At 33.9% G+C, this 25,890-nt stretch overlaps 3 protein-coding genes and 1 long non-coding RNA gene across 6 annotated transcripts in view; 2 read left to right on the top strand and 2 right to left on the bottom strand.

The window, feature by feature from the left end:
- LOC127871974 (uncharacterized) overlaps positions 1 to 25,890 on the bottom strand; it is a 341,340-nt gene that overhangs the window by 68,343 nt on the left and 247,107 nt on the right. The gene's annotated exons all lie outside the window — the stretch shown is intronic.
- The window catches only part of LOC127871991 (uncharacterized), a 77,310-nt gene that overhangs the window by 9,477 nt on the left and 41,943 nt on the right, over positions 1 to 25,890 (top strand). The gene's annotated exons all lie outside the window — the stretch shown is intronic.
- Positions 2,866 to 5,129, bottom strand: LOC127872006 (uncharacterized). Its single transcript, XR_008045668.1, has 3 exons — positions 4,589 to 5,129; positions 4,063 to 4,180; positions 2,866 to 3,718 (listed from the first exon to the last, which is right to left on the bottom strand). It is a non-coding gene; the product is annotated as an uncharacterized LOC127872006 (long non-coding RNA).
- Positions 17,046 to 25,403, top strand: LOC127871968 (uncharacterized). The gene has a single exon (XM_052415268.1). It carries the CDS (start codon positions 18,865 to 18,867, stop codon positions 22,786 to 22,788), a length of 3,924 nt encoding a protein of 1,307 aa, XP_052271228.1. The 5' UTR covers positions 17,046 to 18,864; the 3' UTR covers positions 22,789 to 25,403.

The raw sequence follows: 25,890 nt of genomic DNA, 5'->3' as shown, positions 1-25,890 counted from the left end.
GGTCATCCTTCAAGGTCAAATATATGGGACAAAATTGCTCATGTAATGCAACTTCTGCAATATTGAAGCTAGCAATTTTATATTTGACATGCATGTGTATCTCATGGAGCTGCACATTTTGAGTGGTGAAGGGTCAAGGTCAAGGTCATCCTTCAAGGTCAAACGTCATATACGGGGACATAGTGTTTCACAAACACATCTTGTTTATTTAGTTTATTGAATTAATTATGATCATTATCATATTTATGTATTGTCACTGGGAAATGTAAATGGATGAGTAAATGTAATGAAATTTTATGAAAAAACAACACCATTTGAATTATTATGGCTGTATTTTATGGTTATTGTCATCTTAAATGTTATTTATACTTATTTTTGGTCATTAATGAACAGATTTTTTCCCCCATATTAAATGAGAACTTTTATATTTTAAATTTAAAGGTTAAACCCCATGGTGACCGTGAAATTTACAAAAGGGAGCAAAAGGGAGACTACCTGATGTATTGACTTGAATACCAGGTTTTACCCTGCACAAGCTGGCCAACATGAGGAGAACATGAGTGGAAAAACCGTGCCCTCTCCTTGACCAAGAAAAGCTGGATTTGTTTAGAGGTAAAACTATACAGGGTACTGGTTATTGCATTTTAAAGGCGTCACACTTCCGACCAGTCCACACAGCCAAATGAGACCACGTATCTTGGTACATTTTCAAACAGTATTTTCTACCAAACGTATTTATTTATGAAAAGCGTTAAGTCACATGTGATCAGGGGATTAAAATTTCAAAAATAAACAACCAAAAACAACAAGCAAACAAACTAGTTTTGATTTAAATTTATAATTTTTATAGCAACGAGATTACCATAACAGCAATATTCAACACTTACATTATAAAATATCTTTCAGGACCTGATCAAATGAGATCATGCACGAGACGCACCGCGCAAAGGCCATGACAGTATAAATGTTGCAAAGAAGTTTGACCGGCTGGTGGCAGACGTGGAGAGAAAGATGAGAGCCGCACTCCGCCGCCTCAAAGAAATGACAGGCCTTGATTGATTCTCATCTTTTTTATGTATATAGATGTTCCTGTGTATATACTGTACATGTTATTTATTAGTATGCTATTATGTTTTGTTTATTTATAATCTAATTATGTTAATATTTATTTCATCAAATTGTCATTGATATTTAATTACTCTGATGATATATGTTAACAAATGTTGGTGTACATTAAAGTATAAAATTGAATTATCTTGTAATTATTTAAAATACACAAATATATTTGTGTATAATTATTGGTTTTTATTGCGTATCTGAATTTAAAAAAACTTTTAACAGCATATAATTGAATCAACTGTTAAGGCAAAAGATGCACCTGTAACGCACATGTGAGCTTTTTGTGAGTGCATTTTTGACTGCCATTCACGTGCGTAAATTGTGCGTTTAATGTGGGTTAAAACTGCGCTTTAAAACGAGTTAAATGTGCTCTTTTTATAAGTCAGTTCCTATAAAAAGCGCACATTTAGCTCGCTTAAAGCACATTTTCAACCCCCAGAAAAGCGCACATTTAACACACATGTGCGCTTTTATGTGGGTTATAACTGCGCTTAAAGAGAGTTAAATGTGCGCTTTTTAAAATAAAAAAGCGCACATTTAACTCGCTGAAAAGCGCAGTTTTAACCCACTTAAAATCCCACATTTTACACACATAAATGGCAGTCCAAAATGCACTTATAAAAAGCGCACGTTTAACCCACATAAAAGCGCACATTTGAAACTCATGTTTGTTTTTATGTGGGTTATAACTGCGCTTAAAGTGAGTTAAATGTGCGCTTTTTTAAGAAAATTTAACTCGTGAAAAGCTCTGTTATAACCCACATAAAAACAAACATGAGTTTCAAATGACATAAACGGCAGTCAAAAACGCACTTATAAAAAGCGCACGCTTAATTAACCCACATAAAAGCGCACATTTTCCCACAAAAAGCGCACAGTTTCTTGTTTGTTTGTTTTTGTTAAAAACTTACTCGATAAGAAAAAGCGCACATAAAACGCAGTGCCAATACCGCCATGTTTAACACACGCAAAACGTTCTTAAAACGTACATTTCACACACTTTTTTGAAAAGGGAGTATTCGATTTATCCCATCAATTTTCTTAGTCGTAAATTATTTCTTTAAAAATAAAATAGGAAAATAGAACTACACGGAAAATCCCAAAGTTATTTTAAGCAAATATTGTTTTATTATTTTATTCGTGCCGAGCCTAATATCCCCGGCGAAATGTTGTTCATGATTTCATGAACACTTCAAGCCAATCAAGAACTGTTCATGAACGGTTCTGAAAAAGTTCATGAGCTTGGTTCATGAACTTTTGGACATGAACTGTTCTTAAGACATGTTCATGAACTGTTTATGAATTATTGTTGAACATTTCAAAGTTCATGAACAGTTCTTCATCTAACCATAAATACTTAGTGATGAACATTTCATGCACAAGTATTTCTAATGACTTTTCTGAGACAGACTTTAAGGATCCATCATGAACAATTCATGAATTCCTTTGTGCTAGATGTTTCATACATATTTTTGAAAGTAATATTGAAATGTCTAGCATACTAATCTTGTAAGTTCTTTATTTTCATACTGATTTATGTTAGTAAAATTTAAGATTATTATTATTTTACTTAAAATACTTGATCTTTACATTCTTTATACATGATAACCATGTAAATTTCATCTAATTGAAAGCTTCTTTTTTTTTACTTCAGGCAATCAACAATATTTGCACAAGTTCAGCCAGACATCATTCTTGCTCAAAATTATCTATTTTAGTTAATCAACCAACACAATACAGACCGTATCAGTTCTTAATTACTTTAATTTGAATATTTTTGCCTTTTTTAAGAACTAATGAAGAACTTTTCATGAATCCTAGGAATTCAAAAAGGGTTCATGAAATATTCTTGACTTGGTTTATTGAAAAATTCGGAAAAAATAATTAAAACTATACATTAGCCTGAACTACTAAAAAGGGTCACCAGTAAAAATGAAAAGTTCCTGCCTCACAATCAAAGGTACCCACATTTGCCAGAAACACCATACTAAATTTGCGACTTTTTACATGTGAGCATATTGAAGAGTTCAAATGTTCAAAAAAAGATAAAAATGAGTATGACTTTAACATGTAACAGGGGAAATAAAGCAATTCAAAATTAAGACATATGGCATATTTAATCATTCAATTAACCAGTTAAAAAGAAAATAGCTTCATTTATGAATAGTGATTAATAACATTAAACTTATTATTATATACACAATATAAACATGATTTTCATGGTCGATTTTTGCAGAACTCCGCCTGGGCTGACAGTCTGAGTTCTTCATTATGAAAATGTTCTTGACATGATTTTTATCAAAACGTTTCTGTAGAGTAAGGTTTATGTTCCTTTTCACGCGAATTTCTATATTATTATATCCATCACCCTCTAAAATCTCAACAGGCTTGCCCTCTTCAATAAGCTCCTTGAGTCCCTTCTCACCACTGACACTCCAGTAAACTTGTGGACACAGTCATGTGCACGTGCAACCTGGCCGGTCTGGTTTCTTTGCCGCCACTGGCACGTTTCACAGATATGTTTCACAGATACGATGAGACATGACCTACTTCACTATCTGCCCTCCATACTTTTGCTTGGACATCAAGAATGTGTGTGCTGAAATAAATTATTTGACTTTATAATAAAACTAAAACCATTGCTGAAGGAGAACTAAATATCACCCCTGACAACTAACTTGGACAGTAAAACAAGGACAACTGAACAGGGGAATTAAATCCATATAAAATGCAGCTATTGTACATATGTAGTAATGTGTGTGCACTATTTATGCATGAAGTTTGGAGTTGATATCTTAACAAGTTTAAAAGTTAAAAATAAACTGACAGACAGACGGTCAGACAAACATACATTCCTAAATTGTTTTAATAAAATTAAATGTAAAGTTTTGCTTTAGTGACAATCTATTGCTTCAAATGAAGTGTTTGTTACAATTAACTTACATTTTAGACTGCCGAAACCAAGTTTATGCCATGAAGTATCCTGAGCTACTGACATGCCTTTTCGACGGTTTTACACAGTTACTGCCCCCGATAATTCCCTCCTCGCCTTGCCTTTTTTCTGGAAAGAAATGACATCTACAGTTTACTATAATTAACATTTTCTTCATGTTTAATATTTAACAAAACAATTGTAGTCTAAACCGAGGTCAAATAAACAAGCACTTGTATAGGAATACCAACTGACGTGTTTAATAGTAAGTGTGATATAATCCATAGTGTGTAAGTGTCATTGCTTTTACTAATTCAGACATTCGTGACAATGCATGTCATTACTAGTATTTTATATGATGAACACTTTCAAACTGGATTAATAAATAAGGGAGAACAACATTCTTCATCCAAATTTAATACCAAATACATGTATTATTCCTAATGGATACGAAACTGACCATTTATGCTACATTTAATTTATTAATTGAAAAATGGGATATACATTAAAAATCGCAAAAATCAGTGAAAAACCTACATTTCCATCTGAATTGTCAATCAGCGTCCGAATTCAACAATCCGGCGACCGCGACAGTATTTTCACTTATAGTTTTCTTTGTAATTATCAGCACTTCCGTCCAATAGTTGACTTTTATCATTAACTCCAGTCACATAAATATGATCAACAATTACAATTATATCAATCTTTCTCTTAAACACAGTCTTTCTAAACCGTAACTTCTCCAACAAAACACAAAGTTCAATTACTGAATTAGCCTTCAAACTATGATCACTGGATACGTTCTTCTGTTGACATTGTTTCTCTGCGTTTATATAAACTCCCGAAGTGTAGTCATGGTCTAAATTACTGTTTATTTCACTTTAACTTACTGGAAACGCCCGCGTATGTCACGGATCGACATTTTGACAAGTTGCGAAAATAGATGACAGGAAATGCCGGTCTACACCGGAAGTGACATTACGGCGTTATTTTATTTAAACGTGTTCAGTGATTCGTTCTTGTCAACAAATATTGTGGTCTGCAGAGTTTACTGTACGCTGTTCTACTGGGGAAAAAGTGACAAACAAACAGGTAAACACTTTAAGAATATTATGTAAAGTATAGGATGAAACATGTTGTAACTCGCAAATTTCTATTGCAATGATGAGTCATATATTTTCGTGGTATTACATATTTATCATTGTATTTGGAAGTTTTGCTTGTGCTCTTTGGAATTTAAATTTAGATAAACAATCCGTGCGATAAGTTGGTAGTTAAGTAATTCTTAAACTGATGTGATTAGAATAATTTAAAAGGTGTCTATATCATTTACTTAGCTATAAATAAAATGGAATTATCAAATCTGGTTAGTTTTCTTTAAAAAAGAAAGAAATCAAATACTACAATAAATAGTAATCTGCTATGTTAATCATAACATATGCAATGCAGATGCTTATAAATTAAGTTTTTTATGTAACTTATTGTAATGAACAGACCGATTTCAGGGTGATGAATGTCCCCCATATGGCAAAATTCAACATGAGTGGGCATCCACAACCAAATGCTGGAAAAAGCTTCAAACAGACTGCAGTGTATTCTGTCTTCAAGGTACTGGGCTTGCACTAAGTAACTGTACATTAAATAAGTATTTGTTCGTTATTATGTAAAATAATCACTTGTGGGAAGTATTTTAGTTTTGGGGCCAATATAATATGTTATGATATACATATGAATTTTAAATATTACTTTTGTCTTGTTTAATTTACCCCAGATAGATGTCCTACAGAACAATATCAGACCAATCACCATGCAGTAGCCTAACAAAACCAGACATTTCAGTCCATTTCCTGTTGTCAGATCCCAATGTATATTGATTATAGATTCACTTTTATAATAGTTTGAATGTAAATAACTCTTTACTATAGACCTTTTTATGATTTTTATTCCCTAGAGCACATGTGAACAGTTTACTTCATACCAGAAAGGACCCGGAGGCAGTGCATGGTGTTCAACATTCTCAAATATGCGCCAGAAAGGAAAATGGCAGTGTGTTGAAGACATTGACAAACAATTTGAAAACTAGCCTTTGTGCTGAGCCTGGCAGTCTGTGGCTGATGACTTTGTTTGTAGTCTCTCATGTTTGCTTACACTTATAATAACCTTTGTAAGACCTCAGTTCATGAACTCGTGAAGAATTATAGTTCATGAACTATTCATTGACAGTCCGTGAACAGAAAATGAGCCATTGAAAAATAGAAGGAAAGTGTTCATGAACTGTTCATGAACAGCAAAACCATAAAGAACTTTTCAAGAACTGTGTTGTTCATGAACTGTTCAAGAACACTTCATACCATTGGTGTTCATGAATAGTTCATGAACACTTCATGCCATAAGGGTTCAAGAATAATTCATGAACATTTCATGTCATTATGGTTCAAGAATAGTTCATGAACACTTCATGCCATTAGGTTTCAAGAATATTTCATGAACACTTCATGCCAATAGTGTTCATGAACAGTTCATGAACTAAAATTTCAAGAACATTTCACAGACGTGGCTCATTTTCTGTTCACTGACTATTCGTGAACTATTAATGAACTCGGTTCACGAACAGTTCATGAACTGTTCACGAATTATTCGTGAACTGCAGAACAACATTTCGCAGGGGATATTACAAAAAGATCAGTAAATAACCTGTTTTTCTGTTTATCATACCTCTACGTCCCCGATTTTAAAGAAATAATGAAAATAAAATACTAAGAAACTGCAGCTTTAGCGGGAAAGAATATGACTTTTGTTGTTTGACGTGTTACTAATGACGTCATGAGTATGCACACTTAAATTTTGAAAATAAAGTTTTTTTGCTTTTTGTGTTGCATTTTGTGTTTAAAATATATTACATCTTGGTATCAAATTGTTTGTTTTGTTGATTCTGATTCGATTATACAAAAAATGATTACTTTATAGTTGATTCCGAGTAATATGACCATCCTCCGCCACGAGTGACAGCTATATTTCAGCATTGCCGAAATAAAGGAAAATATATTCCACAGTGGTTTATTTAGACAATGCACGTCTGATGATGGGATAAAAAGAGACACTTACATAATCTTTACTTTTGGGAGTTTAGTGCAGAACTGTTGTACCTGCTCAGTATTTGTACATTAAAAAAAAGCATCACAGTCAACATGGCTGCAAAACGCAACACTGCACACATATAATTTTCAATTTTACCAATGCAGTAAGAGTTGTATTCATTCAGGTCTACTGATCCAGATTTCTGTGATTGACTTATCAGCCAATTACAATTTCATTGGGAATAACTAGAACAAACCATGCACATAAAAGAGAAAGCAATATAAATTGAAGTCTGGGAAACTGCTGGCCATATTGGGAAAGTAAAATGTTTTCCATCATCATTCACAGAGATTGGGAAACAAAATGGCAAAACTTACAGAAAGAATAGTCTGCTGAATTTGCATCCAAAACTATCAATGTGAGATAAACAAGATTAGAAATGAGTCTTGATGTAAAGTGCATTGAATTACTATGTGTGTTTGAAGACGTGTGGCAATCAGTTTACAGAATTGTCCTCCCTTTGATTCTCGATCTACCCCACCCCCTTGCATGACTAAACATTAGCTGCAGTTTCTTATAAGTGGCTACACAAAATTATATTAGGCTAAATGCTGGCTGGAGAAAATTGTGAACCAATTGAATTGTTCAATACATTTTGCAAGTTTTACATCAAATACTTCAGTTTACCTTCTTTGCAAGTAATGAGAAATGTCTCACTTTATAGCTTGTGAAATAACATGTTTTGAAAAGCTGCATGTTAAAACCAGCTATAAGTAGCTCCTGAAAGAAATGGGTGTTCTTTGGCGAAAAACAACATTCTTTCTTCATGGCATTAGGTTGAGTGATAAAGAAACACAACTGGGTCACCAATAAACCCAAGGTACACTTTGGAGCCCATCAATCTACCATACCTAGCTATGCCTCACTGAGTTTCACTTCACCAATAATTGCACTGGAATATAAGTTGAGTATTGTGCCATACCCAGCTTTAAGATGAATGTAATCTGTGACCTTCAAAATGACTTACAGAAATATTTGTATTTAAGATTTTGTGCTTTCAGCTTTTCGTTTGTTTGACCCTGTAAGGGTAAATAAAATCCGCCTCCTGCGAATACTTGTGAAATCCTGAATGGCAGCATTTAACACTTTAATAATGTTTAATTTTGCCTGTTACTGAATTAAAATCGATATTCCACCAAAGCCAACAAATTTTCTTTTTATTGTATGCTTAAAAATTATTTTTGTATATTTGCCATTCCATACAATATAATTCTGCATTGGGTGCCCCTAAATGTTATTACATTTATGTTCAGAGGAAGCATATCGGTATGTTTTTATAAACCTTCAATGCAGAGTAGTTTCCCTTTGTAACATTGGGGGTCACAAGAGGGAAACCAAAGATATCTAAAAATAGTTCCGGTCCAAAAAAGAAAATTATTGATAATTTTCAATGTTATTTTTCACTGTCTGAAACAGTGAAGTATCGTTTTTATGAACCGATATCCCTATATAAACCATCGGAAAGCATAAAATAATTATTATTTAAACAAGATCTTTACATCATAAACAAGGTTATATTTTATTTGTAGTTCACATTAATACAAGAAGTCTTCTATGAAGATAATCAATTAAAATGGATAAATTCAATGCATACATTATTCTAGGACATTATTTACTCAGGAAGTCTTTGTCAACATCTGGCTGTCCTGAAATTATGAAAGTCCATTGTTCACAAGAGTGTTTCTATATCTTATGTAAATAGTTCCATTTGAAGAATTAAATCAACATCAAACTTAACCTAATCATGTTCAGCTATATTATTCTTTTGATTTTGTACCAATTTTAAAATGCTTCAGTTGAACCATATGCCCATTTAGTAGGTAAAGCTGTCTGATTTTTGGGGCGATTGCCTTCTGCAATTCGCCCCAGAGGTAACATTATATACGTAAACCAAAGAAAGAAGTCCGTTACTGCATCCAACCACTCTGCATCTCCAGATTCTGCATTCGCGAGCAAAATAGCTCCGATCAGATGATTAATGCGCCACAAAAAACACTGTGATGAAGTACATCGGTATTTTCCGTTGCAAAAAATGACCAATCAGAAGATGTCAAAGCTATTGGAATTTTTTTAATTATACATTTTGCGAAGATTACTGTGTTCGTCCGGCTAGCTCAGTCGGTACAGCAAGATACTGTTAAGCACGGGGTCGTGGGTTCGAGTACCATGTAGGTGATATTTTTTTCCCTATTATAAAATGGATTTACTTAATTCTTCGACATAACACCCTTTTGGAAAATACCTTGCTGTTTACCTTTTTTAGCTTGACCCCTGGTTGACATTGATCTTAAGTATCCGATTGCTCAAAAACTAACATTTGCTGTATCTTACTTGATACTCAATGGATTAACTTTATGCTTTGACACACACGGAGGCCCGTGTACTTCGACAATAACGATCCACACACGTTACTGTACTAATTAAAAAATAACTGCAATGCTTGTCTTTATCAGATCTATGTCAAGTTTGGAACTGGGTAAGTGTATTATATCTTTGCAGTTTAGCTATCAATTGGCAAATACGACAAACACTTGTTTTAAAAAGCATTTACATTTAACCTCAATAGCTAAATCATATAATGTTGACAGCCTGTCACCATGGTCACCCTTCCTTACTTCCATCTGTTTTCTTCAAAAAAGGTGATTGGTTGGCTTCAAGGTGTATAGTGTTTTAACGACCGAAACATTTGAGCAAAAGCGCTCCACCAGTACTTTGAGTACTTTGATTGTTAAAAGCTATTATATTGACCATATTTAATGACCTCCCATCATGTATTTCAAAGGTCAGTACATGCACATTCAATTTAAGATGAGCTAGGTAAATGCATATTCAATTTAAGATGAGCTAGGTACATGCATATTCAATTTAAGATGAGCTAGGTACATGCATATTCAATTTAAGATGAGGTCAGTACATGCATATTTAATTTAAGATGAGGTCAGTACATGCATATTCATTTTAAGATGAGCTAGGTACATGAACATTCAATTTAAGATGAGCTAGATACATGCATATTAATTTAAGATGAGCTAGGTACATGCATTTTCAATTTAAGATGAGCTAGGTAAATGCATATTTAATTTAAGATGAGCTAGGTACATGCATATTCAATTTAAGATGAGGTCAGTACATGCATATTCAATTTAAGATGGGCTAGGTACATGAACATTCAAATTAAGATGAACTAGGTACATGCATATTCAATTCCAGATGAGCTAGGTAAATGCATATTCAATTTAAGATGAGCTAGGTAAATGCATATTCAATTTAAGATGAACTAGGTACATGCATATTCAATTTAAGATGAGCTAGGTAAATGCACATTCAATTTAAGATGAGCTAGGTAAATGCATATTAAATTGAAGATGAGCTGGGTAAATACATATTCAATTGAAGATGAGCTAGGTACCTGCATATTCAATTTAAGATGAGCTAGGTATACATGCATATTCAATTTAAGATGAGCTAAGGTGCATGCATATTCAATTTAAGATGAGCTAGGTACATGCATATTCAATTTAAGATGAGCTAGGTACATGCATATTCAATTTAAGATAGGTCTGTACATGCATATTCAATTTAAGATGAGCTAGGTACATGCATATTAAATTTAAGATGAGCTAGGTACATGAACCTTCAATTTAAGATGAGCTAGGTACATGCATATTCAATTTAAGATGAGCTAGGTAAATGCATATTCAATTTAAGATGAGCTAGGTACATTCATATTCAATTTAAGATGAGGTCAGTACATGCATATTCAATTTAAGATGAGCTAGGTACATGAACATTTAATTTAAGATAAGCTAGGTACATGCATATTCAATTTAAGATGAGCTAGGTAAATACATATTCAATTTAAGATGAGAAAGGTAAATGCATATTCAATTTAAGATGAGCTAGGTACATGCATATTCAATTTAAGATGAGCTAGGTTAATGCACATTCAATTTAAGATGAGCTAGTAAATGTATATTCAATTAAAGATGAGCTAGGTAAATGTATATTCAATTGAAGATGAGCTATGTACATGCATATTCAATTTAAGATGAGGTAGGTACATGCATATTCAATTAAGATGAGCTAGGTACATGCATATTCAATTTAAGATGAGCTAGGCACATGCATATTCAATTTAAGATGATCTAGGCACATGCATATTCAATTTAAGATGAGCTAGGTACATGCATATTCAATTTAAGATGAGCTAGGTACATGAATATTCAATTTAAGATGAGCTACGTACATGCATTTTTCATTAGCTATGAGGACAAGTGTATTACATTTTGATAAACATTACATATACACATTAAACATTTTAGGTCAATAAAATCTTGCAAAAATGTGAACGAATTGCCCCTCTTAAATTTATAACAGATATATATGCACTAGTATATTTAATATAATGTCAATATTGTTTACAAATGTAAGTGCTCAGTTCTTAAATATCGCAAATAAGCACATTATGAAATAACCTATGGTTTCCGTTATTTATAAATTAGTCTTCTTTAACATAAAATAAAATATGAATGAAAACAAATACATCCTTAAGTATGTCTTTCATTTCATATGGATCAATAACCACACACTGATAACCTGTTACATCAATGCAGGGTATAAGATGACTTTTTTCATAATATTATAGTTGCACATAGGACATTACTTTATGCTGATATCTTTAAGCCAGTTTATAATTGATCATCATCAATAACAAAAAACATGTGCATAAAACTAACGAAACAAGTCTATTCAGTTTTGAACTAAATGGTTTAGGCTAATTGGTGTAATTTATAACAAAATTACACAGTTTTCCAAACTTTGTGGTTGTTAAATAGAGATTTAACAGTCGCAAGTTATGGCTTTTTTGTGCATGTCCTAGTGATAGTTCTTCACATATTTCTCCAAGTCAACAAATTATGCGATAAGCAATTTAAATTGCATAAATAAACACATTCAAATTAACATAAACTAATCAATTAATCATCTTATCTATGTGTATTGGAAGCATTTAAATTTTCAACAGCACAAACTGAGATTTATTTAAAGACACAAAATTGTTCACTTAATTCTTTGATGCATGTTAATGATTGCAAACTTCATTCACTGACATGAATGGAACATTTCACTGGTAGCTGGTTGGAGAGTCACATGAAGATAAACCATGTGACTTATTTAACCAATCAAAACTTGAAGCCACTATTCCAATACATAATTCTTCTGATTCAAATTGTTATGTATGATGTGGCTACTGGTACTCATGTTTTAAATCACTGTTTTTCAAGCTTAAACGTGCATAGATGGGCACATTTTTTCCAATTTCTAAAAAAAGTTCAATATGCCATTTGCTCAGGTCAATATGGAAGGATTAAGTATGAATTGTTTACAAATGGACATCGCCATGTGAATAATATATAATGTCCTAGATTTTAAAATGTAGGTCATTGGTAGAAATTCGAATAAACCTATTTTATCATAGTTTATGTAGTTCTGAGCATTGTCCAGAACAATAATTGACCATTTGTTTTAATGCTCATTTAAAGGTTTTTTATATTGAATTGTATAAGCACATAAAACTTGCGTGATACAATTTATGCACGGTGGCTGCAGCTGACAAGCTTGAATCCTAGCATTTGATTACATTAAATTATTTATGCAATGAACTGATGTGTCATTTTCACTGTGGTCTCTATTCATTGTAAAGAATCCAAACAATCTCTGATTGTATTATGTTTGCAGGAATCGTTTGCAGGAATTGCAGGTGAAAGCAGAAATGAATGTTGGAAATCTGTGTAATTTTATTTCCAGAATGTTTAACCCAGGACAGCCTTTCACTTTGCTGAAAGTTGGCTTTTTGAAAAGAAAGAAAGTGATGGAAGTACAATACACATAAACTCTTTCATGTGCAGCTTTTTTTAACCCTTTACCACTTAAATACTTATTTTGACGCATTTGTAGTCCCTTAGAAAGTTACATTTAATTCAAGACCTTTCTTACTACGCTGTAACTCCAATATAACACTCTCCGTTATAATGCTGAATCCATTATAACGCGGATGGGTCTTGGATCCCTTTTTTTCTCCAACCTTCCATTTCTGATACAAATCCACGTTATGCAACTTCATGTATTTTCTGTCAATTCAAAGATGGCGGCGATCACATCTTGATTGCTTTATTCAACCGTCCGTTGAACCGATTTTAATTGCTTCGAGGTTAAACAACACCGACGGCTAATTGGTGTTTATCTGTTGTGTAATGTCACTAAAGGTGTGAAAAACTCGCGTGCCAGTGTTTATTACATGTATTCCCTATCAGAGCGGTTCGGTGCGCTAATTTCAATAAGTTAAGTGCAAGCTGGATAATTATAAAGTTAAAGTTAATTTCTAAATGATAAAAACATTCTTACTTTGATATGATTGCAGTTTTACTATATTAAAGGAGCGGCTTTGAAATATACTGCGCACAGTATAAAACAAGTTTTTCTGTCATTTCATTATCATTCTAGTATTAAGTCATTTAATCTTTCAGTTCTTGAACCAGAAATTAATTAAATAATCCAGACGATTTATATACATGCTAACGCAGTGTAATTGTTAGCAGATATTCACTTTCATTTTTGCCCGGTATCAGAAAGTTCCCGGAAAGCACGTTTTTTGCATGACAGTGCATGACGCAATAAAAAATTTCTTTGTACATGTATCATATTGCATAAAATCTAAATTTAAATTCGCTCGTCCAATGAAAGCTCTGCCCCATAATGCACTGTTCTCTGTACACTTCTGAAAATGGCGTATGCATATAGTTGTGCTTGTGAAATTCATAAACATATTTATCGTCATACATGTTCAAGATTATTATTTTTTTAAGTGATGTTGTAATTTGATTGGATTATCGGATAAATGTGCACATTAGAAAAGCGGTATGTATACTGTTATCGATACAATTCGGTTTATATGCATGTATTTGCCGATGACAACACAGCATGGCAATACACAGGACCTATATTATAGGCTATACTATACCTGTTTATATAGCCCCCTGCAATAAATGAGCTCAAAACTAAAATGCAGATCCGTTTATAACGCTGTTGCCTGGCTTGGACCCCATCATCCGCGTTATATTGGAGTTACAGTGTATATTCAAGTTTTGAAGGCTTCATTTCCAGCCTTAAGATACTGATGAGCAGCAAACAGGATAAAACCTGAACAGACTGCAAGTAACTCCCAGGCTGTTCTGGTTTTATGCTGTTTGCACAAAAGCCATTTGCTCTTTGCTTCTGAGTGGGAAAGGGTAGATGTATTAAATCTCATATTAGCTATTTGCGGGTCCAGTCAGCAATTATTTGACCAGTATCTAAAAAATAGTTTCGAAATATATTTGTCATAAACCTTATGGAGCGATTCATAGCTATTTGGCAAAAAGGATATTTGATATCAGGGAGATCCTACTAAGTTGGGGGTGTTAAAAGTTGTGTAATACTAGTGTAACACACTTATAGCGTGACTTTCTTAATAGGTTCAAGTTTTAAAGGCTTTGTTTCCAACCCAAGATACCTGTGGGCAGCAAACAGCATAGAACCTGTCCTGAATTTTTGCTGGTGGCATTTGCCATTTTCCCTCTGCTTCTGAGGGGAAAGGGTTTACCAACCAACCTGCAAAGAATTGTTTAAAAAAATGGAGGCCTATAAGAGGTATTGAAGTTTAAGCTCATATTTCCATAGTCTGGGAAAAAAATGGTTTATGATAACAATTGTATATCAACCATATTTTTTTATTATATAAGTGTATTTCTCCTTTAAGTTTCTGCAATATAAACCACTTACAATACTCATCTTTGTTTAATAATATTGAATCATGGAAGGCAAGCCCTTTATGCTTCATGTCAAATGCACAAGGAAAGGACAAACACGTTCACACCTATATAATGAACCCTTCCATAAGTAATTGGTTTGCCTTTCTCATTGACACCAAAGGTTGAAGTACTGCTTTTAAGTCAATCGAAAATGAACAATGGCTGAAGAAAAATAAAAACTTCCCTATATAATTTGGCAGCCACACAATGTTTAACTAGGACTATTATTACATGAAGTAAAGGATTTATGTATAACCTTGTTCACATGGTGGTAGCAATTCATAGCCGCAATAATGGACGTCATCGGTGATCTTTTAGTACTCCTTAGTAATCCAAAGCCATGTTACAGTTCTGCAAAAAACCAGTCCCTTTAAGACCCAATCCTGTTCATTAAAGTCATTTTTTGTCTATATACCTTATAGATCATTATCAAAGGGATGTAAGACAATGGCCGCAAAGATTAAATAATAAGCAATGTATTGTCATCGATTAGATATTGTTATTCAATGAATATAGAGACCATCGGTCAAAATCTGATTCCAATTTGACTTGAGATATGATTACCATCTATACCAAAAATACTATCGAGGTTAAGTTTTTATGTAAATTATTTGTTGGCAAATATTTTTTCCTTTCAGAAAAATAATAGTTAAACTGTATTATGTACGGTCTAAACAAAGCAGAAATATAACAGGATATTATGTTTTGTGTATCATTTTGATCTGAAGAACATTATATTTTGCTGGTGATTTGGTTAAAGTGTAAATTTTGTGAGAACTGAGTGTGCTGTTGAATGTAAACAATAAAACCGGAGAGTTTATTGAAATAAGTGCCTTAGTTATAAAATGACACTTGGTAATGGATAATTAGAAATAACTCCTCTCTTTCATGATAAAGATCTTCACGAGTTCCAGTATTTGTGAACCTAAGGAAAGGACACTCTTAACCATATGTTAAAAATTTACAAAGAAACTTGAATGGGACTTTTCTTTCACTACAAACATATGGATATCTTGATGTCAGATTTTTAAGGGTTACTGTTGATGAAAACAGTTTCATGCCCATGACAATAATTATGATATAGAAACTGTTGATCCTGCAACATACACAAAGAGGATTATATATAATATACATACACAAATATATACATGTGTATTTGATTAAAATTAGAGCATTATAAGTTACCAACTACAGCTTGCAAACAAAATTAGAAAATTGTGATCGAGTGAAAAAACAACAAATTTGTCTTCGCTCTAAGCTATCTGAGGAGGATTATAGTTTCTTGTGCTTTGCCAATTGTTTGAAAAAAAAGGCAATTTTAAGTTTAGAAAGGGTGAAAGCCTTTTCTCAAGGTGAATAGATATTTTCTTGCATACATGTTCACTGTGATGTGAATGGTTAGTAATGCAATAAAATTATATATCCTAAGCTTTGAAGTTTATATGGCAACAACAACCTACTATTCATGTGGATAATAGCTTAGAGAGATAGCAATCTATAGGTTTGACATAAACTTTCAACAAACAAAATGTTTCTTTGTGCAAATTTTATTTTGAAGAATTTGTGAAAACTTTAAATAATTGATAGTGAAGTTCAGTTTATTTCTAAACGCATAATAATATACACTGTAAACAAAGGACCTTGCAAATATTAAAAATACACAGTACTTATGCTTTCTTCCGGCTCAAAGATAAAAGATTAAAAGATTGGACATGACTACTGTGGGATTAAAACAAAGGAAAAGTGATCAACATGCTGAAAGTTACAACTCAAGCTGTTATGAGCAAAACTGAATAGCTCTTTTAAGAGTTTGCTTTCATTAACAACTGTGTAAGCTAAGAATTTAAATTAATTGATCTAATGAAGAAAAAATCAACAGAGGAGTTTAATACCAGCTACAACTTTAAGGAAAAATTGAGAAGAACTAGTGAATTTTGTGTCAGAAAAGTTTCAATACTAGTAGATTCCATATCAGGCCAAACAATTACGGTTTAATCTTCGGACTAAGCTAGTATTATGAAGACCATGGAAATCAATAATTAGAGTATGCCCATGGGAACATGTTGTGATACCAATTAGATTCCCACGACTATACAACCACTGATTTGAATTCATGAGACCACTTTGAATACTATAGGATAATTGAAGTATTCCCATTTAGGGCAAAGAGTGAAGTCTATGAAACTGGGTATTGATGTGAATATTGGATTTCGACAGACAGTGTGACCTCTCAATGTTTATGTGATATTTTGTTCCTGAGCTTTTGAATTAAATTGATTATAAATACCTGCTGGGTTTTTACGTGTGACGAGAGAATGGGTGAAATGGTAGATCTTTTATGTACAGGACACCCGATAATATTCAGTTGTAGTCAAGTTATTCAGATATAAGCTAGCGGCTGCAAAGCGAAGTAAAACAGCCACATTGAAATTATTTCACAATCGTAACTGGGTGATTACACTGCATAGGACTAAAAATTTACACTGCTAACTTTAAAATAAGTTTTATTAAATGCGACAGTGGAATAATGAAGAACATACTGGAATGCATAATTAAGGCAAAAGCTTAGTTTTAAGTGCATAATGATCTGAAAAGCGGATTATTAAAAACTATAAAGTTATTAATGTTTAACATGGATTTAACTGATACTTAAACAGCTAGAAAGTGAGCTTAAAAGGCAGTGAAAAATTTTTGTGATACAAACTATTAGAATTGAGGAATGGTTTTTGCAGTGCATAGTGACACATGTGATATACTGCACAAAAGTTCCTCCACTATTTGGATTATGACTATTGCAATTCAGTGAAAATATCAGATATTTCAAGATTATGGTTTTATTTTAATTCAGAGCAAAAAAGAAAAACTGTAATCAAAAAAATTATTTAAAATGTGCAAATTGTTACTTTAATATACTGAAAATTAAGCACAAGGAAAACTTAATAGAGTGATTTTTTGTGTGCAAAATTATGTAAATACACTGAAATGGGAAACTGTGTCATCATGCAAATTTTAACTGACTGCATTTACCCTTGAATAAGCAAGATTATCCGGCCTTTTACTATGTTGAATTTGTGAGCACTCCAAGGAGCATATAAAAATAAAGACGGAAATAAATATTTGGATTTTATTTATTTTTGAGCTTTAACATTATTGAAGTGATCATTTTCCACAGTGTTTTTAACAAAGTGTTGACAGTAACTGTGGATTTAACTGAAGAGGCATATGACAAATAATAACCTGAATGTTGCAGTAAGTGAAATGCCTTTATGTGAACCAATGTTCTTTTACAGACAAAAGAAAAGTGTTGTATTGAACATGTGGGTTACCTATTATTCTACTATAGGTATTGACAAATGAATCCAAGAAAAGCCTTTTGAGGACTAAATTAAAAGTAAACAGACAAGGTTCTTAAAAGTGGTTATTAAAAAAATAATGCTACAGTGTTGACTTGGCTGGAATTAGTGCTGTATTTCACAAAATTGAACAAATTGTGATATGGATAAATGATGATATTGAAGATGGATGTTAATTCCCTGAACTCGTCTAGTTTGATTTTTGAAAGGATTGAATAATTAATCATTTCTATTGGTTTGAATGAAAAAAGCAAAAGTGTTCCCAATAAGAAATGAATTAAAATACATACATTTGGAGTAATCAATTTATGGTATCTGAATCATCCATAAAAATTGAAGGACATCCAAAATATCTCTATTTACACTCTCGGATTTTAAAAATTTGACCTATTAATGGTTGTATAAAAAATCTTCAATAACTTTGAAATGTAATATATCTATGTTGTGCGAAACGAACACAAGCAAACAATAAACAATGGCGTATTTTGGTAACAGTATGTTTGGGCACAACCTAGAGTTTGCTGCCTATGCTAGTGAAACAAGTGGAGGTTTTGGGAATAGCAATGGCAAGAGAAGTGGTTTCTCTGCCGGTGGACCCAGTTTTGGTAACTCCAGCTTTTATCCCAATGACATAAATGGCGCTCTTCTGGCGCAAAACAATCCGCACTTGGCGGGAAATTATGGTTTGCAGGGTTCCTTTCTCATGCGCCAGAATTCTTTGCTAGCTGAGATGACAAAGTCTAAAGACGAACGTAAGAAAAATCCGTGGGGGTCTTCTAGCTTTAGTTATCCTTTAGGCAGCATAGACAACAGTGTGCTGCAGGGGCTTAATTTTGAGAAACCAGAGGAAAAGAAAAGACCCAAACTTCAAAAGCAGATGTCAATGGTGCCTCAAACTGGAGATGATGATGAGGAAATTGAGGAGAAGCCATTTATGGACAAAAAGACAAGAGCACCTAGTTTTGCATCTGACCCTGTAAACATGCGCAGCAAAACAATCAGTACTCAATCTATGCCCATCCAAGGAGCAGAAAACGCTAGGATAACAAGATCAATGTCCATTAATGAAGGCCGCCGTCAGCCGGCCAATATGGACCTTGCAATGCCTATGTTGAAACGACAACAATCACTAGATGCTGAAAAATTTAGGCGGAAAAGTTTGAAAAGAAAACCATCATTTTCCTTCCATTTTGGAAGCCACCGTAGGTCCTCAAAATCCGTGTCCGACACAAATTCAGTCTCAGGTGTACAGTCCGACACCCCCAGTGCACAGTCACCACAAAGATCCAGAAGCAATACACACGAAAGCAGGACAAGCACAAATACAGACTCCTCAACACTGCAACCAAGTGTTTCCAGTAAGGGCTCTAAGAATAAACTGGATGATGAAAAGGCACATGAGCAGCTAATATTGAGTCTAATGAACCCTGCACCGAAAGATGAAGTCTTTGACTCAATGTCTTCTCCAGAGGACAACAGTACAAATTACTCACACATGCCATCACAAAAGCATGAACAGTCATCTGCACCAAGGGAGCAACCAGAACAAAAGAAATCACCAAAGCAAAGCAAAGATATTAACCCCACAAGCCCAGTAAGGCAGAATCCAAACAACATATACATACCTCCACAAAAGTACGAACAGCCGTCGCAATTAAGCCAGAGGCAAGAACAAAAGACGTCACAAAAGCCGAACAAAGATATTAACTCCTCAAGCCCAATCAGGCAGTATCTCCCTCCCATAGATAACCAAACAAAACGTCAGTCTCCTTCCCCGGCACACGCAACAGCACTAACAGAGATGCCACAAATCCCTGAAGGTCCAAGAGATGTTGCACCACCTTTGAATAAGAAAAATCTCAATCCAGACCCTAATGTTTCAGACTGCTCCAATGACACGACATACTATGACTGTGCAAGTCAACAGAATTCGCCAAGAAATGGCAGAATAGAAGTATCTGCCCCTGTTGAAAGCCTTCCAAGACCCAAGAAGAAAACTGGTAATGATACCAGTATCAGTACTGATGGGGAAGACACCACCTCAACCTGTGATACACCACCAAGGAAAATGTATCAAAACAGCCGACCAATGTACCAGCCTGTCGTAGACTACCCAAATGAATCACCGCACAAGCCTTATGAGAATTTGGAAGTTTATACCAATCAAAAAATTCCAAATGAAAAAGTAAATTCAAAGGAGGTTGCAAGACAGAAACCAAGGCGTCCAAACATTCCAAGAGATAGCTTTCAAGGGCCTGATACTCAAACTCCAGAAAGTGAAATACATCATCCAATTTTAAGCAGAAATATTCAGAATGGCAATGAACCAAAGGACCAGCATGAATCAGGAGAAAGCTCTGAAAGTGGCTATGCAACAAGCCATCACCCATTGTCACAACAGGAGGATTACCATATGAAAGTTTCGCAATATGTACGCTCACTCCCAAGCAACCCTGATATCAATGAAAAACACTCTGGAAGTGACACTGGGGTGAAAAATGGCTCGCTGTCTGATAGTGATTCCGACGAACAGCATTCAGTGGTAACAAAACCTAAAAAAATTCAAATTAAAGGTGTTGACTGTGTCAGTGGCAGTGAATCAGAGGACAATGGCAATAAGTCGGACAGCGATGTGTCTGTTTCACAGCTGGAAGTCATGAAGATTCTGGAGAGTCCCATACATGTGAGAGAAAGAGTAGCAGACAATTTAAACAAGATGAAAAACGATCCAAATTTTACTGGAATCCTGCCATCCCCTCAGGAGTTATATCGCAAGGGGGATAACTCTTCCTATCCCCAAATTATGGAAATAAAGGCTGATCCAAAATTTGATCAAAATGACCTTCCAGATGGCATCAAACAACAGCCAAAAGAAAATCTGACTCAAGCATCAGAAGTGAACTTAAACAGAAGTAATGGTCCTGATTCCTCAAGAAGTGACAAAAGTTCTAAAGCGCAAAACACCGACAGACAGTTCTCAATAAAGGAAAAAATATTTGAACGATTAAACAGTAACTATGGGCGACCATATGAATCTTCATTTGAAACAAAAACTACCAGCTGTATAAATGTGCTGCTAAATATACTGAACATGATCCTGTTTCTCGCAAGCATGGCAATAATTGGAATATGTCTTTGGCTGATATTGAAAGACTTTAATGTTGATGATGTTACAAGTATGCTGGGAGACAACTTAATGCAGGTGATAGTGTATATTACACTATCCGCTGCGGGGGTTGCAGTGCTTGCTGCATGTTGTTTGTGTTGTGGAGTCCGCGACAGTAGAAATGGTCTTGCTTTCTATGCGTTTGCACTGGTGTTGGCAACGATAGCATTCGGGACATCTTGCATTCTGACGACTATTTTTGCTGATAAGCTTAGTGGCATAGAATACAGATTCAATTTCAAAGACAAACTGTTGACCATTTATGGACTGACAACTGATATTGAAACCAAAATACTGACAGATGCTTGGGATGCAATGCAAACTGAATTTCAATGTTGCGGCGCTGAAGGCCATGAAAATGACACAGATTCCTGGGCTCTGTACAGCAAGACAGCCTGGCTGCAAAATAACCCTGATAGGGGCCTAATTTTTGTACCTGAAAGCTGTTGCCGGAAAAATTCAAACACTAAAATATGTCAGGGAAGTGACAATAAACATCTGGGACCACCACGGTGGCCCTATTCCAAAGCTTTCCCTCACAGCAACCCTGCCCTAAATACTGATGGTTGTTACCCATTTTTATCAAGCTATCTACAGACTCTGTCAAAACTGGCTGCCTTAACAACAGGCTGTTTAGCAGGACTGTACTTTTTGGCAATCATGCTTACGTGGATATTCTGCTTTAAGAAGCGGAGAGACTTTCAGATTTATTACTGTTATTCACAGGAGGATGAGGAAATGTACTGTAACAGTGAAAACAACGAGGAGTCTCTAAGGCTGGTTATCAGCGAAAGTGAACATTATTTTCATCATGATAAACTTGATAGTGATGAAACAAAACTAATGGGACTTCCCACTCGAGCGCCAGAAAAATCCAGTCTTAAATCTTCAAATGACTATTCAAAGCCAGTGCATCAAGAACATGCTGATCAGCGAAAAAGTGTGAAGACAGCATACTTCGAAGATGAACAAGAAAGCGAAAGTGAGATGTATGAAGATCATGGAAGTGAGAAGCACAGCCCAAGAGACCAAAGGGAGAGTGACAATTTTATTGACAGAGACACAGAAAGATTTGAACCATTAAGTGAGACACCATCGGATGTGATCGACCGCAGGAACATGTGGTTATCGGGCTCTAATGGGGGGCACCTGCTTTCCTTGGCAATAACAGAGGAAGACAGTGACTACCAAGACACAGATGATGATATTCCAAAAGGGGCCGCCAACGTTTGAAGTGATGACTTAAAATGAAAACTATTTAGTAAAATGATGATGACTTTCTGTGATTTTTTGCCACTATAAAACAAACTTCAGTAATAAATAACTGGTCTTGGTGTGTCTCTCTTGAAATCAAAGTTGTTTTCATGGGGCTGTGTATTAAATAATGTCTGGTTGTTACTTGTCTCTCTTGAAATCAAAACTATTTTCATGAAGCTGAGAATTCAATTACTTGTTGTGAATTTGTTGTTCTTTTTTTCTAAACTGTTACTTTGTAAAATATTGTGAAAATTTCTGATTTAAAGTTGATATTTTAGCTAAAAATAATTCCATATTGTTTTGCATTGTCAAGTGCTATTTTTGTGTCTGTTTGCATTTCATTTTTGAAGAATGTATTATTTTAAATTACATAACAGTTTATGTCCACTGGAAAAAATGGTGCTTTTTGTCTGTGATTTAAACAGTTTATAAAAAAAACATGATAAACACTGTGCAAATACATATTTTAAAAGTTTAATATTTCAGCACATAATTTGCCAAAATATAAAACCATTTAATGTTTTATTTTAACAAACATACATTAGTTTAGAAGTGAAAGTTGATTTGATTGATTTACAAAATTGAACTGTTAATAATGCTAGTTTTTGTTTAGTTTAGATTGTTGTAACTCATTCAATTTACATTTTTGTATTAATTTGATTCTAAATGCAATCAAATGTATGTGGCATTTACATAACTGTATATATTTGTACTTCTAAATGTAAATTGTAATTTATCTATGGACATGCAATCATAATTATGTGGAATGTGTATTGTTCATTATGATACATGTAATGATGATGTAAAGGTTATTTGATTGATTAACCCTTTCCCACTCAGAAGCAAAGTGAAAATAGCTTAATATAATGTGCAAACAGCATAAAACCAGAACAGCCTGCGATTAACTCGCAGTCTGTTCAGGTTTTATGCTGTTTGCTGCTCAGCTGTATCTAAGGGTTGGAACTGAAACCTTTTAAACTTGGTTCTAGTAAGAAAGGCTTTTAATTAAATTTAATTTTTCGAAGGACTACAAATGCGTGAAAATACGTATCTAAGTGGTAAAGGGTTTTAATATAGTAAAGAACACAGAAAAGCAATTTGAGGGCAGACCATTACACTGTTGTATCAACTAAACAATTTTATACCCTATTCATTATTTCTCTCTGAACACTTACGTAAGCGTCACACATGAATGTTGATGATTTATAACCAAATTTGTTTATAAGGGTAGCAAGTGTAGATACTCGCCAGATACCTGAACATCTGATAATGGGCATCTCATATAACAGCAAAGATAAACCCATTTATGCCTAGCGTCTAGAAGAAAGGCTTTGGCAAACACCGTAGATCCAGATGAGACGCCGCATGATGCGGCGTCTCATCAGGTTCTTTGCTGTTTGCTTAAAGGAATTTCTGTAAGATATATGCTAAATATAGAAATAAATATACTAGACATCCCTAATTTTGGAAATAAATTGATCCAATTAAGAAGGATGGGAGAGTCCACTAGACATAAATGGGTTATTATAAAACATGATTTGTAGTTCATGCTCTGTTTATTCAGAATCTAGCATCTGTACACTAAAAATTGCAATAACATTTGAGATTATATCATTTAATAAATGTGTTGAAGTTAGTGTACGGCAATTAAGAATCCTAGTAACTACTCGGGTCAAATATCACAAATGCTTCATACTGTCACTATCCTTGTATCAACAAATAATTAACATAATTTGATCACATGATGATGATTAAATTGTGTCACAGACACTCTTTGTTATTGATTTCAACAACTTTAATACCATAGTGGCTGCAAAACCATTAACAGACTTTAATGGGTCTTACATTTAATACAATCAAATATCATGTTGTTTTACATTATTCAATAAGTAAAAAGATAAAAAAAGTTCCTACAATTTTACATACACATTTCAATTTGGACAGTACAGGGTTGGTAATTTTAACAGTTTACTTGGGAATCTGTAAATATTTTTCGACAGCAATTAGTAATAGGCACAACCTACCATATCCCTTTTCACATAAAAAGTGAACAGTAAATATCACAATTAAAACATTTTAAGCAGTATATTATACCAATTCATATTTTAAGTTTTCATTTTAAATGGAATGCTTTTGCAGCATAGCAATTTTTTTTGTACACCAAAATGCCTTGTGTGAATTATAACAAGAAAATAGTTATGAAAACATGTTTATGGTTTATTTGAAATAAACATTGAGTTTCATGCTCACAAGTCATGTACACAAGTATTGTACCTATGTTAAAGAGGTATATATAATGCTGATATAATATAACAAACTTTGTTGATTATTAAACCTGAATTCAAATGGTTAGCTAAGCTTGGTGAACCAGTAGATGTTTAGAAGTTTAGTCATTTATGTTTTATATTATGGTATTTTTACTTCCTTTTTTGTTTGTGAAAAAATTGATGTGTATCTTTTTAGTTAATGTTTTTTCCATACTTATTTAATGCAATTTCCCTGCCTGAGTAACAATGTAATATCGCTTGCATTTATTTTGCTGTTAAATTTTCTGACATTTAGTTACACAAGTAAACAACTTCAAAATCCTTGTCAAAGCTTGTCAGATCATTAGTGGGGTATTAGTTTTCCCTTTGGGCTATCCTATTTAGCAATCAATATATGAATTGTGGAAAGCCTATTATACCAGTCCTATTGTAACAAGGGCTGTTTGTAACACATGCACGCCCCCCATATGGGCTGTCCGTTGTAGTGGCAGCCATTGAGTGAATACATTTTTTGTCACTGTGACATTTACCTTTGACTTAGTGACCTGAAAATCAATAGGGGTCATCTGCGAGTCATGATAAATGTACCTATGAAGTGCCATGATCCTAGGCAAAAGCGTTCTTGAGTTATCATCCGGAAGCAATTTTACTGTTTCGGGTCGCCGTGACCTTGACCTTTGACCTGAAAATCAATATGGGTCATCTGCGAGTCATGATCAATGTACCTATGAAGTTTCATGATCCTAGGCGTAAGCATTCTTGAGTTATCATCCGGAAAACATTTAACTTTTTCGGGTCACCGTGACCTTGA

Source organism: Dreissena polymorpha, chromosome 3 (genome assembly GCF_020536995.1).
Source record: "Dreissena polymorpha isolate Duluth1 chromosome 3, UMN_Dpol_1.0, whole genome shotgun sequence".
NCBI lineage: Eukaryota > Metazoa > Mollusca > Bivalvia > Myida > Dreissenidae > Dreissena > Dreissena polymorpha.
This window is presented reverse-complemented; position numbering and strand designations above follow the sequence as displayed.